The 20,317-nt window shown below is 37.0% G+C and overlaps 2 protein-coding genes across 3 annotated transcripts in view; one reads left to right on the forward strand and one right to left on the reverse strand.

The window, feature by feature from the left end:
- The window catches only part of btv (dynein cytoplasmic heavy chain beethoven), a 125,712-nt gene that overhangs the window by 71,014 nt on the left and 34,381 nt on the right, over positions 1-20,317 (forward strand). The window contains exons 15-23 of the mRNA XM_073971013.1: positions 5,150-5,275; positions 5,372-5,509; positions 5,622-6,162; positions 10,466-11,065; positions 11,175-11,333; positions 11,477-11,590; positions 19,429-19,531; positions 19,702-19,934; positions 20,064-20,286. Coding sequence (XP_073827114.1) covers positions 5,150-5,275; positions 5,372-5,509; positions 5,622-6,162; positions 10,466-11,065; positions 11,175-11,333; positions 11,477-11,590; positions 19,429-19,531; positions 19,702-19,934; positions 20,064-20,286 — 2,237 coding nt within the window. The remainder of the gene's footprint in view (positions 1-5,149; positions 5,276-5,371; positions 5,510-5,621; positions 6,163-10,465; positions 11,066-11,174; positions 11,334-11,476; positions 11,591-19,428; positions 19,532-19,701; positions 19,935-20,063; positions 20,287-20,317) is intronic.
- Positions 1-20,317, reverse strand: part of LOC141395343 (uncharacterized) — a 41,925-nt gene that overhangs the window by 1,866 nt on the left and 19,742 nt on the right. The gene's annotated exons all lie outside the window — the stretch shown is intronic.

The raw sequence follows: 20,317 nt of genomic DNA on the forward strand, positions 1-20,317 counted from the left end.
GGACCATTAGGTCAATAAACTTGGATTTTTAACCCATATCGTACCGAGACAAATTTTTTATTTATTTTTTAAAAACAAAACACTTTTTTAGGGTAATTAGGACCCACTAATGTCAAAAATCAACTCAAAAAATTTTGTCCGATTTTTCGTTTTCCCGGAAAGTGGTGTTCGAAATTTCGAACACTGGCGCTTAAGCTATACATATAGAAGTAAAATAAAATTTATTTATTTGCCGTTTTATAGATTTATTTCACTATTTTTGTATGAAAAAATTGTTGAAGATTGGTACTGAGACTTCTTTGGACCTACAAAACTTTTCCCCGAAATGTGTCAGCACAGGTCCACCTTTTGGATTGCACCCATGGAACGGTACCGCCCGATTTTCGGGAGATTTCAAGGATTTAGCTGCATTATCCTACAGAAATGGTTGTAAATTAATACATATTTATTCTTTTTTGAGGCTACTTAACTTTCCTCCAGAAATTTGTCAGCATAGGTCCACGTTTTATATAGTCTCCGTTGAATGGTACCTAACGATTTTAGGATATTTCAGGATTTTAGCCGCACTATCCTTTAGAAATGGCTGAAATTTAGTATTGAGTCTTATATGGTGCTATAATAACTTTTCCCCGCAATTTGTCAGTAAAATTCCACGTTTTGATATACCCATCGATATGTAGGCTAAGTACCAGCGTTCGAAATTTCGAACAGTCAACTTTGCACATTTGTAAAGTCGCGCTTGCGCATGTAAATCAAGTTCTCTATATTATGTGAAGCGGCTACATATATTGGCAATAATTTCCCATGATTACTTTTTTTAATTTCATTTTTTTATAATTTTTTAAAATTAATTTAAAAAGTATCCAAAAATAGTGGTTTCAAAAATCTACCCTTAACATCGAGGGGGAGGGGGGGTTTCCAAGGGAACAATTTTTTTTATTTGCTGACAGATGAGACTTTATACATATACCAAAACTTGTTTAAAATTTAACCTTTTTCATCCATAAATATTTTTTGGAAAAGAAGTGATATTATTGTTCGAAAAATCGAACACCAAGTACGAAATGGGTTAAGAAGAAAATTTTTTGCAAGGACCTTTAGGTCAATAAACGTGGATTTTTTAAAGAATATTTTTTTAAGAACTATTAGGCCAATAAACGTGGATTTTTTAAAGAATATTTTTTAAGGACTATTAGGCCAATAAACGTGGATTTTTTAAAGAATATTCTTTCAAGAACTATTAGGCCAATAAACGTGGATTTTTTAAAGAATATTTTTTCAAGGACTATTAGGCCAATAAACGTGGATTTTTTAAAGAATATTTTTTAAGGACTATTAGGCCAATAAACGTGGATTTTTTAAAGAATATTTTTTAAGGACTATTAGGCCAATAAACGTGGATTTTTTAAAGAATATTTTTTAAGAACTATTAGCCCAATAAACGTGGATTTTTTAAAGAATATTTTTTAAGGACTATTAGGCCAATAAACGTGGATTTTTTAAAGAATATTTTTTAAGGACTATTAGGCCAATAAACGTGGATTTTTTAAAGAATATTTTTTAAGGACTATTAGGCCAAAAAAAATGGATTTTTTAAAGAATATTTTTTAAGGACTATTAGGCCAATAAACGTGGATTTTTTAAAGAATATTTTTTAAGGACTATTAGGCCAATAAACGTGGATTTTTTAAAGAATATTTTTTAAGGACTATTAGGCCAATCAACGTGGATTTTTTAAAGAATATTTTTTAAGGACTATTAGGCCAATAAACGTGGATTTTTTAAAGAATATTTTTTAAGGACTATTAGGCCAATCAACGTGGATTTTTTAAAGAATATTTTTTAAGGACTATTAGGCCAATCAACGTGGATTTTTTAAAGAATATTTTTTAAGGACTATTAGGCCAATCAACGTGGATTTTTTAAAGAATATTTTTTAAGGACTATTAGGCCAATCAACGTGGATTTTTTAAAGAATATTTTTTAAGGACTATTAGGCCAATCAACGTGGATTTTTTTAAGAATATTTTTTAAGGACTATTAGGCCAATAAACGTGGATTTTTTTAAGAATATTTTTTAAGGACTATTAGGCCAATCAACGTGGATTTTTTAAAGAATATTTTTTAAGGACTATTAGGCCAATAAACGTGGATTTTTTAAAGAATATTTTTTAAGGACTATTAGGCCAATAAACGTGGATTTTTTAAAGAATATTTTTTAAGGACTATTAGGCCAATAAACGTGGATTTTTTAAAGAATATTTTTTAAGGACTATTAGGCCAATAAACGTGGATTTTTTTAAGAATATTTTTTAAGGACTATTAGGCCAATAAACGTGGATTTTTTAAAGAATATTTTTTAAGGACTATTAGGCCAATAAACGTGGATTTTTTTAAGAATATTTTTTAAGGACTATTAGGCCAATCAACGTGGATTTTTTAAAGAATATTTTTTAAGGACTATTAGGCCAATAAACGTGGATTTTTTAAAGAATATTTTTTAAGGACTATTAGGCCAATAAACGTGGATTTTTTAAAGAATATTTTTTAAGGACTATTAGGCCAATAAACGTGGATTTTTTAAAGAATATTTTTTAAGGACTATTAGGCCAATAAACGTGGATTTTTTAAAGAATATTTTTTAAGGACTATTAAGCCAATCAACGTGTATTTTTTAAAGAATATTTTTTAAGGACTATTAGGCCAATAAACGTGGATTTTTTAAAGAATATTTTTTAAGGACTATTAGGCCAATCAACGTGGATTTTTTAAAGAATATTTTTTAAGGACTATTAGGCCAATCAACGTGGATTTTTTAAAGAATATTTTTTAAGGACTATTAGGCCAATCAACGTGGATTTTTTAAGGACTATTAGGCCAATAAACGTGGATTTTTTTAAGAATATTTTTTAAGGACTATTAGGCCAATCAACGTGGATTTTTTAAAGAATATTTTTTAAGGACTATTAGGCCAATAAACGCGGATTTTTTAAAGAATATTTTTTAAGGACTATTAGGCCAATCAACGTGGATTTTTTAAAGAATATTTTTTAAGGACTATTAGGCCAATAAACGTGGATTTTTTAAAGAATATTTTTTAAGGACTATTAGGCCAATAAACGTGGATTTTTTAAAGAATATTTTTTAAGGACTATTAGGCCAATAAACGTGGATTTTTTAAAGAATATTTTTTAAGGACTATTAGGCCAATAAACGTGGATTTTTTAAAGAATATTTTTTAAGGACTATTAGGCCAATAAACGTGGATTTTTTAAAGAATATTTTTTAAGGACTATTAGGCCAATAAACGTGGATTTTTTAAAGAATATTTTTTAAGGACTATTAGGCCAATAAACGTGGATTTTTTAAAGAATATTTTTTAAGGACTATTAGGCCAATCAACGTGGATTTTTTAAAGAATATTTTTTAAGGACTATTAGGCCAATAAACGTGGATTTTTTAAAGAATATTTTTTAAGGACTATTAGGCCAATAAACGTGGATTTTTTAAAGAATATTTTTTAAGGACTATTAGGCCAATCAACGTGGATTTTTTAAAGAATATTTTTTAAGGACTATTAGGCCAATAAACGTGGATTTTTTAAAGAATATTTTTTAAGGACTATTAGGCCAATAAACGTGGATTTTTTAAAGAATATTTTTTAAGGACTATTAGGCCAATAAACGTGGATTTTTTAAAGAATATTTTTTAAGGACTATTAGGCCAATAAACGTGGATTTTTTAAAGAATATTTTTTAAGGACTATTAGGCCAATAAACGTGGATTTTTTAAAGAATATTTTTTAAGGACTATTAGGCCAATAAACGTGGATTTTTTAAAGAATATTTTTTAAGGACTATTAGGCCAATAAACGTGGATTTTTTAAAGAATATTTTTTAAGGACTATTAGGCCAATAAACGTGGATTTTTTAAAGAATATTTTTTAAGGACTATTAGGCCAATAAACGTGGATTTTTTAAAGAATATTTTTTAAGGACTATTAGGCCAATAAACGTGGATTTTTTAAAGAATATTTTTAAGGACTATTAGGCCAATAAACGTGGATTTTTTAAAGAATATTTTTTAAGGACTATTAGGCCAATAAACGTGGATTTTTTAAAGAATATTTTTTAAGGACTATTAGGCCAATAAACGTGGATTTTTTAAAGAATATTTTTTAAGGACTATTAGGCCAATAAACGTGGATTTTTTAAAGAATATTTTTTAAGGACTATTAGGCCAATAAACGTGGATTTTTTAAAGAATATTTTTTAAGGGCTATTAGGCCAATAAACGTGGATTTTTTAAAGAATATTTTTTAAGGACTATTAGGCCAATAAACGTGGATTTTTTAAAGAATATTTTTTAAGGACTATTAGGCCAATAAACGTGGATTTTTTAAAGAATATTTTTTAAGGACTATTAGGCCAATAAACGTGGATTTTTTAAAGAATATTTTTTAAGGACTATTAGGCCAATAAACGTGGATTTTTTAAAGAATATTTTTTAAGGACTATTAGGCCAATAAACGTGGATTTTTTAAAGAATATTTTTTAAGGACTATTAGGCCAATAAACGTGGATTTTTTAAAGAATATTTTTTAAGGACTATTAGGCCAATAAACGTGGATTTTTTAAAGAATATTTTTTAAGGACTATTAGGCCAATAAACGTGGATTTTTTAAAGAATATTTTTTAAGGACTATTAGGCCAATAAACGTGGATTTTTTAAAGAATATTTTTTAAGGACTATTAGGCCAATAAACGTGGATTTTTTAAAGAATATTTTTTCAAGGACCATAACAACAATAAACTTGTATTTTTTAGAGAATATTTTCAAGGACCATCACAACAATAAACGTGGATTTTTTAAGAACATTCACCTAATTTCTAGGATTCTTAAGTTTCGAATCCCATATTGAAATCGGAGAAGACAAAAAATTGGTGTTTTGGCCAGAAAATCAATTTCTGAAACATTGTGCGGCATATTTTATGACACCGCTTGTAAAGAAGTTCGAAGTCCCCTAGTTCTAGTTCAATTAGTAGATCATACTTTTATATCCTGCAGAGAAAATCCGCAAAATCCATAGCTAATTATATATTACTTATTTCGTACACTCTCCAAAATCTCCTTTCGCTCCCCTTTTCAGATTACTAACACTACCCTCTGGCTGGCGCATACAATTTGGCAATAATGTGAATTTTATTTTCGAAACGGATGATGTTCGTAATGCCTCACCGGCAACCATTTCACGTATGGGCATTGTTAATATGAGGTAAGTGGATACAATGCAATTTCACTAAATGAAAAACATTCGCTAATTTTTCGCCCAATGCTATCAACAAACAACCATCCTCACGTTTACTTACAGCAATGAGGATTATCCATTAAAATCAATACTCGAACATCAATTGTCGAAATATGAATTTGGCGATTTGTTACAAAGTTACATTGAAGAGCTCTATGAACCCGCCATGGAATGGCTGTTTGAAAAGGAATATGGACAGAAGTAAGTACAAAACCAAAAGCGGCAAAACAATCAGTCAGTCAGTCAATCTATCAAACATTTAGCCAATAACAACCATACCTCTTTGTTTCTATTGTTTGTTGGCTATTTTCAGTTCATCATCATTGCCTTGCCTAACTCGCTCCTGGATGTTACGTGCTTTATTGCTAAAACTTGGTGGTGGTGGTGGTGATTATGCTGCTGCAGTTATACAAAATCGTGATGCATTCTGCATAGCTGCCTGTCATGCTGCAATGGAATTCTTGCCATTTGAACGTCATAATGAATTTGCCAATTGGTTCTATGAAAAGGCTAATTTGTATGTGACCAATCCAAATCAAGCTGAACTAATGTTCTACAATGGCGAAAGAAATGCAATTGATATTTATGAAAGTGATACGTTAACGACGACGGCGAATAGTGGTGGAGATTTTGGAGATTTGGTACAAACGGCTGCGGTTAAAATGTATTTGGAACAATTGAAGGAATTTTTGCAAGCACCAGCCACAACACCATTTTTAATTGTGGGACCACCTGGTTCGGCAAAGACTTTACTGATTGAACATGCTGTTGAAGATATGTCAGGTTATGATTTGGCCATCATCAATTGTTCAACACAATTAACACCGGCCTATATAATACATTGCATTAAACAGGTAAGATATGGATGTATGAAGAAGTAAAGGAGGATTTAAGTTAATACGATTAGAAGAAAGTGGAAATACGCGTCATTTTCTAAAGGAATATCGAGGCAATAATCGCATCTTATAGGTCTTCACTAGGGTTTGGCAAAGAGTGACGATTTGGTCTATAGTAGGTTTGCTAAGTCTAAACCCGCAATAGTATGACCCGATTATTTCATTCACCATAGGTTTTATCCGCACGAACCGTCACGCTTCCTTTCTTGTGCAGGACCATAGCAGATCGATGTTCCAATTGTGGGGTATGCGTTCCTCTATCAAGGTTGGATTGCGACATACAACGTTCTCTTCAGTAGCCTTACGTCACTCCTGATTGTACCATGAATTTTAGGTGGAGGTTTCTGATACTCAAGTATAGGTTTTTCGGTAGTTTGTGCTTGTCATTGCGCTTCCACATTATCTGGACAAGGCGAAGTAGACTCTTGTGACTTTCAGCTTTCATCCTACAGCATATTTGCTGTATTATTAGCATGAGTGCGCACCTTGGCTGCTTCAATGAATTTAACCGAATCGATGTTTGCCCCTCGAATCGGTCGGACATCTAAAGAGTGTCCATCACAACACCACATGACTACCTTCAGTAAAATATTACAATGATCCTCGAAACGAAACTTGAACGAAAATGTTGAGGTTTTTGAGGTTGTAAGAGCTTATGATATGTTTGTAAGTTCATTTCCTACTTAGTTTGGCACTATTCCCAAGTCCAGAAATGTGGCTGCTACGATGGGTTGTAATCACCAAGCTACTGGAGTTGGGTAGGTTTGGCGCAGCAGTTATAGAGGCGCAGTGAGTTGTGCGGGCCTTACGGTAACATCCGAGCTAGTACAACAACGAGAGTATGCCATTGTGTTGCTGTACTGGAATAATCTTCGACTCCTCATGCAGATGGTCCACTGAAGATATGAGGAGGCACAAGCTCGCAGTTCCCAGGCCGACATTCTGACAGGTTTGAATATTTTTCCATCGTGTTGCACTTATATCGTGGACCATACTGGCGTCACATAGCTTACCACAGACCGACCTCTCGCGTTATATGTTGTGGTCAACAAGGTTTCTTTATCTGCACCCCATGTGCTTCCGATTAGGGACTTGAGGACCTTGTTCCTCGATCTCAGCTTGTCGCAGATAGCTGTGACATGCGCGGACGGCGTAAATATTGTCCCGAATGTTACCCCAAGAATCTTGGGCTAGTAAGTGGTCGGAATTCTGCTACCATCGAAAAAGACACTCAACTATACGCTCATGTTCTGTGTTGAACTGAGTGGCCGTACACTTAGTGGCGAATATTTTCATATTCCTCGCGCGGAAAAATGCAGTAAGATTAATCAAATATTTGTTCAGCCTTTCACAAATGACATTAGGGAAGACATCTGACGCCAAGATCGTGCAATCATCGTCAATTGGAGTTGTAGAATGCAAGAATGATGAACCCCAAATTCTTGTTGCTGAATTCTACGTACGACTGGCATCCACACATATAATTGACTGTCAAACGTTTCAAACTTGGCCGGAGGGGTAGTCTGTTCGATGTACTCAAACAGCATGGAGTGCTTGACAGTGTCAAAGACTTTTGATAAGTAGAGCGCCACCATCAGTGTCCTGTCGCACGGCTTGTTCTTGTTAAGAACTCGGCTAATAGGTGTGGAGGTGACATGCAAAGCTGTTGTCAAGTTGTGCTGCTTACGGAGCCCATGCTGATTATCTGCAACTTGATAGCTATTTCTAACACTGGGAAGGACTAAAGCCCCAAGAGTCTTTGATACGGGCTACAAAATCGAAATAGGTCTGTACGATTCACCTTTGCTGGTATCCTTGCCTGACTTCGGTAGCGGGTCCACTCGACCTATTTTCCAGAATTCGGACACGATGTGGGTGGCCAGTGACAGGTTGCAAAATTTAGTAAAATTCTCAACTCCGGGCTAATGCAGCTGTTTTAGCATTACCATGTAGATGTCGTCGGGGTCCAGTGCTTTGGATGATTATACGTTCCTAACAGAATTTGTAACATAAATTGTGGGGATTCCTCCTCGTAGGAAACGTTGTAATACAACGCAATACTCTTCTATTGGCCCTGTTACTCCGGGGGTGCTCAACAAACGGTCGATTGAAATATCTTGTGTACCTCTTCGGATCAGTCGGCATAACGTCGCCAAACGTGACTGAGGTCCTATCTTCTTTCTTTAAAGGTTTCGAAATCGGCTTAAACGGCTCCAATATTGCCACTCTTCAGATGATTTAACCACTTATCGCGTCTATTCTCACCGACCAACCTGTTAACTTCCTGTGTCAGCTCAATGGCTATGGGATCACCGAGGTTGGCACGACAAAGCTCATCACGCTCATTTGCTAATCCCGTCGCCTTTTCTGGGAATTTAGGTATCACTTTGGGTATTCAATCAGAAGATATATGGCGAGTGGCTGCAGCAGTGATGATGTCTCGGATCGTCCTTTCTGCTTCCCCAACATCAAAAGAATTGGACAGTTCTCTGAAGCGGTGATGGGTAAACTTTCTGAAACTATGCTTATTAGCTTTTCCACGATTGATGAAAGTGCAGCATTTAGAGGATATGAAAAGGTTCTGATGATCTGACCCAAGAGAAACGACGAGTTACCAGGTGACATCATTTGTCAGACCAAATTACACGATGCTTATGTCTGGCGAACTATGGCACTCTTCGCGTCCTCATTGACCGTGCAAAACGTTGAGCTTTCAATCTGCCCAGCCAGCACTCTACCATTCTGGTCATTTCCAAGGACCGAATGCCACAACTCATGATGAGCATTTAAGTACCCCAGACCATACGGTTATGACCCTCCAAAAGCGTGCTTATGTTGGCTCTACAACCCGGAGTATAGCTATTTATCGGCTGGATGTATACGTTCAGCAGCTCTACCTCGGCAGTTCCACACCTGACTGCTACCCCCATACATTCCAATTATGGTTGATTAGAGCCAGGCTCAAGCGAGATAGGTCTGTATTGAAAAGACCGGTGCGACAGGAAAATTTGTCTGTCAACTTCACTTCTGGAGCAATCCTTGCTCAGTAAGTTGTAACCAACACAACTCTGTAAGCTGCAGTTGTTATTATGCTTGGTTTCCTGCACCTCCGCGATCTTAATAATCTTCCAACTCATAAAGTCCACTATCTCTTCGATCTTAACTCAGAGTCCATTGCAATTAAATCGACACATTTCCCGATCGTAGTCCCTCACATGCACGAGTCGATGCCAACCTGTGAGATGCACCCACTCCCGACATCTATTGTACCTCACTGAAGTTTGAGTGTGGTACATGCGAATGAGACAAACCGATCACATTCAAATTTGTCGTGGCCTTTCTTCTTACCCGACAAGGATCAAAGAATCCGGAGCAGGCATTCCGGGATATGTTGATATCAACACAGAAAACTTATACAAATACAAACATATGTGCACTGAGAGGGCAGCCGCTGGCTGGAACGGTGATGTAGTATTATTGCGGGTCGATCCGGTGTCGAAGAACCTACTGTCGTTGACAGGCCTTAGCTGGTGTCGGAGGTGTTTTTTAGAGCTTTTGGGCGATTGACTTAGAATGTAGGAACTTGCTCGTGAAAAATTAATACTATTGTAATCAGGTCCACAAGGTCCACTGCACCTGACTTCGAGGAGGAGGTACCCAATATGATATGATTTATTCGGATCCTGCATTAAAAATACTCTTTTAACATCAAAACCGACGTGTTTCAAAGAATTTTACTGCTACTATATCACAAGAACAGTTCTAAAAGACCAGGTGAAGACTTCTCTCATACAACACTCCATGTAGAGCAGTTTTTCTATGGATGTACGCCAACATTCCGCTCAGATGTTTAAGGACAGTCATAACATGTGACGTTGCCTTGTATGAGGCCCATGTGAAAGGATGGGCTGATAACCAGGGTGGCAAGTCGTGCAGCACCTACGAAACGTTGTCCAAAAATCTGAAAATACCTAACATCAGATCCTAATTTTCCCATACACAACATTTTCCTTAAAAAAAAAAAATAAAAATAAAACCCCATCCTCGTCTATTACCAACCAAACCAATATTAACTCGGTGCATTTAATTTAAAATAAGTGTAAACTCCGAGCTCTATACTCCTTGGTGCCATGAAAGCTAACCATTAATGCATATTTGTTTGCTTGCTTTCCATTAAAATGTATATAAGTACATACGTGTGTGTGTACGCGTACATTTTGTCTCATTTTTATCAATTTATTTTGCTAAATTACATTTTCAGAATTGCTTGGCTGTTAGTGGTGTGCGTGGCCGAGAATATCGAGCGAAGCAGACACGTTTGGTTATCTATTTGAAAAATTTAGATCTATGCCATGTGGATGCTTGGGGTTGCTGTGAAATTGTTGAATTATTGTTGCAGTTAGTGCAGCGTCAAGGCTTTTACAATGATAATGGCTCGAATTCGGGCCTAAATGTTGCAAAGAATGGTGGCGGCGGCAGCAGCAGCTCGTCCGCAAATGGCAATAACAGCAGAAGTAACAAGAGCCACAATAGTTCTAGCGGTGGTGGCGGCAATAGCAATTTGGAATGGATAAATGTTAGTGGTATACAAATATGTGGTTCCATTTCACAGGCAACGACAACATCTGCGACAGCTAATGCAAGTTTAGTGAAAATTGCACCGCGTTATTTGGCCATAAATCACATGCTGCATGTTGGTTATCCCAGCCAACAGGATATGTTGTCGGTAATACAGCGGCATCTTGAACATTTACTTTTGGGCGGCCATATGGGTACAAATGGTGCGGCTGCACACTTCAAAGGCTTAAATCTACAAAATGTGCAATACATATCTGAAGGTTTAATGGATTTTTATGCAAAGGTTTGTATGATAAGCAATGTGCGACTGTTTGACTGTATTGCTTCCTTTCTCCAAAGAGAATAACAAATAAACTGAAAATATGTTTGTGTGTGTTTGTCTTCCATTGCAGTTACAATTATCCTTTGGACAAACAAGAGGCACAAGTGGCAAGGCAACGGACGGTGGTGGTGGTAACACGCCTGCCAATAGTCACTATCAATTTTCACCGAAATTTATTATAAAAACGTTGACAAATCTAAAATTCTACCCCGAAAATTCATTCAATGAGGTAAGTGTCCAAAGACGTTGACTTTGATGTTCAATTTATTCTCCGACTTTCTCTTTGCGCAAAATGCTGCGTAAAATATTTATTCATCGCAAAATGTGATTTAATTGAATTTTCAATTTTTTATTTCATTTTGTGCATCCCAGGCCCTATATTGTGAATTGGTGTCAATGTTTAAGGATCGTTTGGCGTGCGAAGAAGATGCTGACAAATTTGAAACGATTTTAAGGCATTCCTTGAAGAAAATTGCTGGCAAAGATGTAAGTTAAGTTTTTTATTTTTTCATAAGCATCAATTTTGTCCAAAGACATAATGGGGTGCTATTCGTTAAGGATTATGCTTTCGGAATTTTCATGGGGCATTTAAAACAAATTAAAGCGGAAGCTCACGAATTCAAAGAATCAACCGATAATATCAGAATGGTCAGACTTCTGAACGTGGTACGACTAACACTTCTGATCTATGTACGCATATTAACATGGCATTGTTTCAATAGAACCACCCTAGTGTGCACTTCGATATACGAAACTCAGAAGGGTTGGTCCATTCACTAAAAGATGATTGGTACAGCAGAGGTAGATCAGAGTAGAGTACGATGTTAAGAGGCATTGAAGTCGGCTGTGGACTTCGACTATAACAGCAATTTTCAGGACCACATATATATGATGCAGATACATTCAACGTATGTACCTGCCCTTTGTACCCTAAAGCCTTAGGCTCCAAAGGGATATCTATAGCAATTCATGTTTCATAATTTCGAATATACCATTATTCCTTTTCTAAGTTACACAAATCTGGTAACTGAGCAGATTGGACCCGCCATCGCTTAAAAAAAATGATGGCCCTAATTATGACATCCGAATTCATCCAGCCACCATGAACGATTTTACAATCTTGCGGTAGCGGTGTCTATGTACCGGATTGTCCTTAGACGAAGAAAGTTTAGGTCATCGTCTGTCAATATGGAAAAAACAACCAATCCCACGGGTCGTTGATGTTCCAATCCCTGGAAATGCATCACTTTCGCCATTTAATTGCTAAGATCGAGAAAATAATGGACTTTATGAGTCGGAAGAATTTCATGGCCGCGACCATGCTAACCAAGCTCAACAATAACTGCAGCTTACGGATGGTTACGGCGTACTAAGGAAGGATAGCGCCAGAAGCTCAGTTCCAATTTAATACAGACATATCTCGCTTGAGCCTGGCTCTAATGACCCGTCCATGGAATGAATGGAGATAGCAGTGAGGTGTGGAACTGTCGAAGTGGAGTTGCTTAACTTGTATATCCCATGGATTAATACCTTTACTCCATATTATAGGTCCAACATTATCTTGCTTTTGGAAGGTAATAACCGACCGATCTTGTGGAACATTAATGTTCATCATGAGTTGTGGCATTCGGTCCTTTGCAATGACCATAAGGCTATAGCGCTGGCTGAGCAGATTGAGGGCGCTCCTACCAGAATTAGCGGAGAGTGCCATAGCTCGCCAGACATAACCTTCATGTCACCTGGTCTGACAAATGACGTGACCTGACAACCCGTTGTTTCTCTTGGGTTAGATCATCTATATATATAAAAGAGTAAAGTGATGATGTGATCTACAACGCCCAGACGAAACGGCTGAAGCTAGAATTCCCAAATTTTGGGTGAGGATTAGTCTTGGGGTGAAGGTGCTCGATAAGGCTGGGTTTTTGGAAATTCGTCCTACAAGGGTGCGAAAAGCACTAAAATGTACTAAAAATGGTAAAATTTGTGTGGGGGGCCGACTAAGAATCAACGCCCAGGCGAAACGGCTGAAGCTAGAATTCCCAAATTTTGGGTGAGGATTAGTCTTGGGGCGAAGGTGCTCGATAAGGCTGGGTTTTTGGAAATTCGTCCTACAAGGGTGCGAAAAGCACTAAAATGTACTAAAAATGGTCAAATTTGTGTGGGGGGCCGACTAGGAATCAACGCCCAGACGAAACGGCTGAAGCTAGAATTCCCAAATTTTGGGTGAGGATTAGTCTTGGGGCGAAGGTGCTCGATAAGGCTGGGTTTTTGGAAATTCGTCCTACAAGGGTGCGAAAAGCACTAAAATGTACTAAAAATGGTAAAATTTGTGTGGAGGCCGACTAAGAATCAACGCCCAGGGGAAACGGCTGAAGCTAGAATTCCCAAATTTTGGGTGAGGATTAGTCTTGGGGCGAAGGTGCTCGATAAGGCTGGGTTTTTGGAAATTCGTCCTACAAGGGTGCGAAAAGCACTAAAATGTACTAAAAATGGTCAAATTTGTGTTGGGGGCCGACTAAGAGTCAACGCCCAGGCGAAACGGCTGAAGCTAGAATTCCCAAATTTTGGGTGAGGATTAGTCTTGGGGCGAAGGTGCTCGATAAGGCTGGGTTTTTGGAAATTCGTCCTACAAGGGTGCGAAAAGCACTAAAATGTACTAAAAATTTTCAAATTTGTGTGGCCTAATAATCAACCCCCAGACGAAACGGCTGAAGCTGGAAACCTGAAATTTTGTGTGAGGGTTAGTTTTGGGGCGAATGTGCTCGATAAGGCTGGGTTTTTGGAAATTCGTCCTGCAAGGGTGCGAAAAGCACTAAAGTGTACTAAAAATGGTAACATTTGTGTGGCTGACTGATTAATAATCAACGCTCAGACGAAACGGCTGAAGCTAGAATCTTGAAAATTTGGGTGAGGGTTAGACTTGTGGCGAAGGTGCCCGATAAGGCTGGGTTTTTGGAAATTTGTCCTAGAAGGGTGCAAAAAGTACTAAAATGTACTAACAATGGTGCTTTTTGTATGGCTGACTGATTAATAATCAACGCTCAGACGAAACGGCTGAAGCTAGAATCTTGAAATTTTGTGTGAGGGTTAAGCTTGGGGCGAAGGTGCTCGATAAGGCTGGGTTTTTGGAAATTCGTCCTAGAAGGATGCGAAAAGCACTAAATTGTACTAAAAATTGTCTCATTTGTGTGGCTGACCGCCTTATAATCAATGCCCAGACGAAACGGATGAAGCTAGAAGCTTGAAATTTTGAGTGTAGGTTGGTGTTGGGGAGAAGGTGCTCGATAAGGCTCGGTTTTTGGAAATTCGAACTGGAAGGGTACGAAAAGTACTAAATGGTACTAAATATGGTACCCTTTGTATTAGGCAAACGGGAAAAGCTAGAATTCTGAAATTTGGGATGAGGGTCACTGGTGGAGAGTTAGAAAGATGTACCAAAGGGTTTTTGGAATTTCGACCTAGAAGTGTACGAAAAGTACTAAATTATAAAATTTAGTACCAGTTGTATATTTTGAACGGCTATAGCTAGAATCTTGAAATTTGGTATGGAAATAAAGGATGGGAGGTGGTGTTTATGAAAGGAAATTCATTCTCATGTGTACGAAAAGTACTAAAGTGTACTAAATTTAGTACAATTTGGATTTGAGTGAACGGATAAAGCTGGAAACTTGAATTTTAAAATTAAGACTATTGAAGAGTAGGGTTGAGATATGAGGGTTATTTTTGGAAATTCGTACTTATGTGTACGAAAAGTACTAAATTTGGTACAATTTGGATTTGGGTGAATGGATATAGGTGGAATCCTGACATTTTGAATTATTATTACTGTTAGAGTATATGATTGAGGTAGTTTTGAAAATTTGTACTTATTCGTACTAAAAGTACTAATCGGTCGTGAATTTGGTACAATTTGGATTTGGGTGAATGAATATAGGTGGAATCCTGAAATTTGGAATTAAGATTACTGTTGGACTGTAGGATTGAGTTAGTCTTGGAAATTCGTACTTATGTGTACGGAAAGTACTAAATTTTGTACAATTGAAATTTACGTGGACCGATAGAGCTGGAATCCTGAAATTTGGAATTATGATTACTTATGGAGTGTAGTATTGAGGTAGTTTCGGATGTTCGTACTTATGGGTACGGAAAGTACTAAATGGTACTAAGTTTTGTACATTTTGGATTTGGGTGGACCGATAGAGCTGGAATCCTGAAATTTAAAATTAAGATTACTTATGGAGTGTAGGATTGAGGTAGTTTTGGAAATTCGTACTTATGGGTATGGAATGTACTAAATGGCACTTAATTTAGTACAATCTATATTTGGGTGAACGGATAGAGCAGGAATCCTGGAATTTCGAGTTAAAGTATAAAGTGGAATTTTAAATTGTTGTTGAGGGATGGTGTTGGTGTAAAAAATGTACTGAATAATGCACTATTGTTTCTATGTTAACACGAATTCGGTTTCTAAATAATATAATAATTCTTTCACAAACATCCCAGACGGGACAAAGGAGACTTCTCTCATATCAATGAGTGCACCCCGATTCATATTAGATCAATGATATGGGACGTACTGATTATCGCCGAGTCCGAACGGAGTGCCTTACAACACCATTTGTAGAGAAGTTTTACATCACTGAAATACTCAGTAAATGTCGCCAACATTACTGAGGCGTATTTTCCAACCGTCGAAAATTTGATGTTGCCTGACTGGGGAATCGATCGGTTTTCTACATTTTGATATCACAAATTCCAAAATTCGCACTGAAATTTAAAATGTAGGTCGCTGTTGAAGTGTAGAGGTCGTTTTTTTGAGATTTGAACAAAACATGCACGAACAGTACTTGAAAGAAATTAAATATCAATTTAAATAGCTATAAGTACATAAAAATGTTCAGTGTTCACCATATTAAATGTTTATTTGAATATTATTTCTTTTCCGCATACGAAGTAGCGGGCATTTTGCTAGTCTACCCATAATCGTTAATCATGGAAAGCTAATTGACCTTTTTCAGAGAGTTCACTAATCACCGCTTCAGAGATGTGCCCAAACCTTTTGATGTTGGGTTAGCAGAGAGGAAGTTCCGAGACATCATCAAGCGGAGTATGTTGCTAGATCTTCACAAAAGTTGTAACATTGGTGCGGGAATAAATGAATTGTGGGCAACGGTTAAGCCACTGTCGAACCTTGGCAAGAAGGAAATTAAGACCTCGTCACGTTACGTTGATTGATCCGAAGAGGTGCGCAAGTTATTTTAATCGACAGTTTGCCGAGCACCCCGGGAGTGACAAGATGAAGAGAAGTGTACTACGGTGCATTAGATCTCTTCCTGCCGAGGAGGAACCACTACATGTTACAATGGATGATGCTGCAAATGGTATTAGGGATGCTAAGTCATGCAAAGTGTTGGATCCTGGCGAAATTTTTATGGTAATTCTGAAGTAGTTGGATCAGCCCGGAGTTGAGTATCTTACCATACTTCTCAACTTTTCACTAGCCATCCCCATCATGCCCGAAGTCTGCAAAATGGGCTTTTGTCGCCCGTAGCAAAGACTCTTGAGGCTTTACTCCACCCAAAATAGTTATCCAGTTCCCGATCATTAGAATGGATTTTATGCTGCACGTCACCTCCACACATATCAGTCAAGGACTCAACCAAAACTAACCATGCCATAGAACATAGTTGGTGGCGCTTGACTTATGAAAAGCCTTCCATACTGTCAAGCACTCCACGCTTTTCAAGGACATCGAGCAGACAACCTCCTTGGAATTCAGGAACAAAAATTCAAAGACCAGTAGAATTAAATAGGGAGTTATCCAATATTTGCTGATACCTTCAGAACTGTTTAACCTCTACTTTTTCTGTATTTCACCTTCTCCAGATGACGATTTTAACGTCGGGAACCTTTCGTAACGTCATTTGTGAAAGACTGAACTCCTATTTGACTGATCTTCTCACCATTTTTTCCACGCGAGGAATATGCAAATATTCGGCCAATCTGTTCACCACATGTACGGCAGAGGTGAGAACTGAGTTGAATGTCATGGTCGATGGTAGTAGAATTCCGACCACAAACTACCCCAAAATTCTAGGGGTCACATTCGACAGCATGTTCAAGTCGTCTGTGCGTGCCACAGCTATTTGCGACAAGCTGGGGTGCAACAACAAGGTCCTCAAGTCCCTAGCAGGAAGCACTTGGAGTGCAGATAAAGAAACCTTGTTGACCCCCATATAACGCGATAAGTCGGCCGGTGCTAAGCTTTTTGACGCCAGTGTGTTCCGGGAATATAAGTGTAACGCGATAGAGAAATATTTAAACCTGTCAGAATGCCGCCCTTAGAACTGCCTCATCATGTTTTCAGTGGACCATCCACACGAGGAGACAACGATTCTTCCCGTACTGCAACACATTGGCATGCTTTCGGTGCAGTACTCACTAAGTTTTACTGCGAGTAATAATAATAATAAGACCCCGCTCACCCTGGCATGTTAGGTCCCCGGAGAATATCCCCCATCTATCGCAGCTTCGGAGCGTCAGCTGCCACGCCAAACCTGAGTAGTTATGGCTGAATTACGTTGGGTATGATAAAGCCTAAAGGGCAAGGATTGATAATACCGTGGAAAACATCTGCCCAGCATGCGGTACAGGTCAACGCCAAACCAACTCAACTAACTCCTGTATAGAGCCAGTGCAAAATGAAGCAGGAAAACCAACAAACATAGAAAATCCAGACCTATGGCCGGTAAAACCCTTGAATAACACCCTTTAAAAATCCAGGCCTAAGGATGGTAAAATTATTCTGTAGAAAACCCACGCCAATGGCAGCTAAAATTCTTGAAAAAATATTCTTTAGAAAAAAATATTCTATAGAAAATCCTCGCCTATGTCTGCTAAAATCCTTGAAAAAATATTTTTAAGAAAATCCACGCCTATGTCTGCTAAAATCTTTGAAAAAATATTCCTTAAAAAAATATTTTTAAGAAAATCCACGCCTATGTCTGCTAAAATCTTTGAAAAAATATTCTTTAAAAAAATATTTTTAAGAAAATCCACGCTTATGTCTGCTAAAATCTTTGAAAAAATATTCTTTAAAAAAATATTTTTAAGAAAATCCACGCCTATGTCTGCTAAAATCCTTGAAAAAATATTCTTTAAAAAAATATTTTTAAGAAAATCCACGCCTATGTCTGCTAAAATCCTTGAAAAAATATTCTTTAAAAAAAATATTTTTAAGAAAATCCACGCCCATGTCTGTTAAATTCTTGAAAAAATATTCGTAAAAAAATATTCTATAGAAAATCCACGCCTATGTCTGCTAAAATCCTTGAAAAAATATTTTTAAGAAAATCCACGCCCATGTCTGCGAAAATCCTTGAAAAAATATTCTTAAAAAAATATTTTTAAGAAAATCCACGCCTATGTCTGCTAAAACCCTTGAAAAATATTCTTTAAAAAAATATTTTTAAGAAAATCCACGCCTATGTCTGCTAAAACCCTTGAAAAATATTCTTTAAAAAAAATATTTTTAAGAAAATCCACGCCCATGTCTGTTAAATTCTTGAAAAAATATTCGTAAAAAAATATTCTATAGAAAATCAACGCCTATGTCTGCTAAAATCCTTGAAAAAATATTTTTAAGAAAATCCACGCCCATGTCTGCGAAAATCATTGAAAAAATATTCTTAAAAAAATATTTTTAAGAAAATCCACGCCCATGTCTGCTAAAATCCTTGAAAAATATTCTTAAAAAAAATATTTTTAAGAAAATCCACGACTATGTCTGCTAAAATCCTTGAAAAAATATTTTTAAGAAAATCCACGTCTATGACTGCTAAAATCTTTGAAAAAATATTCTTTAGAAAAATTAAAAAAATCCGTAGCTGCTAAAATCCTCGCAGCATATGGCTGCTAAAATCCATGAAAAATATTCTTTAGAAAATCCACGCCCGTGGCTGCTAAAATTCTTAACAAATATTTTTCAGAATAAAATCGTCCCCGTTACAGAATGTTTGCCAGTAAAAAGTATTCTGAACCACTATGTGCCGTTCAAATACTGTGGCAAGAGATTCAATATGAGAGAGCATCCCTCTATACCTTCTAGCTTCTATAATAAGTGGAAAGTAAAATTGCTAGTTTATTACATTAAATTTTACGTGAAACATGTTTTTAACTCCAAATATTCGTATCGAATGTATCCTGAAACCAATCCCCTGCCCTACCCTTACCTTTACGTATTAAAATCACTTTACTCGAGAACATAAAACATTTTAAATCCGACTTTAAATTTTAAACTCAATTTGTTACTTTTTTCTTTGTAGAAAATTTACTTTGTGCCTAAATCGCCCAAACACAATGTGGAATTGCAGGCGCTGCAACATGATGAATGGTTGGATGAAGTACAAAAACAAGTTACCATATGCAGTAAGTAAATACGACATACCGTACCTACACACAATGCTTGACCCAAAAACGTTCTACCAAAAATAAGCCACATACACACAGCTGAAAGGGACAAGAATTTCAAAATCTTAAACAATGTAACGTTCTTTTTTTCCTTTCTCTCTCCCCCTTTCATTGCATTCTCACAATAGACTCTGAAAGTTTTATCATTGATGCACCCACAACAAAGGAGTTGCTAGAACAGACGGCAAAAATAGCACGACTATTGGCGCGAAATAGCAGCCACATACTATTGGTGGGTGAGGCTGGTAGTCGACAAATGGATGCCGTTTTTACGGCTGCCACCATGCAACAGGCTAAAGTTCAAATGCTACAGGGCGGTTGCAATTACGGTCTAATAGATTTCTACAATGATTTGAAATTGGTAAGTACCGAGTAAACAAGGGGCATGGAAAAGAATGATGGTGGTGCTGGAATGTTGCAAAGCCATATAACAATGATTTGTTTTGTCCTTTCCCACACTAATTCCCCCACCCAATGTATTGGTGTGTAGGCCATGCAAATTGCTTCTTTGGAGAATCAATGTACCTGCTTAGTCATTGAACATTGTTGGTTAACGTACGTGCCGGATATAATGAAACCCATTGAAGCCATTCTGGAAGATAGTGAAATATTGGATTTATTTGGTGATGATTTAGAGTCAATAGCCAGTTCATTGAAACATGCGGCCCAATTGGAGGGTTATCAAGAGTCATTGGGTTCATATTTTATGAAACGTAAGTGCAATGGAGTTCTAAATGAATAGGG

The sequence above is a fragment of the Musca autumnalis genome, unplaced genomic scaffold (assembly GCF_047663935.1).
Source record: "Musca autumnalis isolate F117 unplaced genomic scaffold, ASM4766393v1 scaffold_2, whole genome shotgun sequence".
Lineage (NCBI taxonomy): Eukaryota > Metazoa > Arthropoda > Insecta > Diptera > Muscidae > Musca > Musca autumnalis.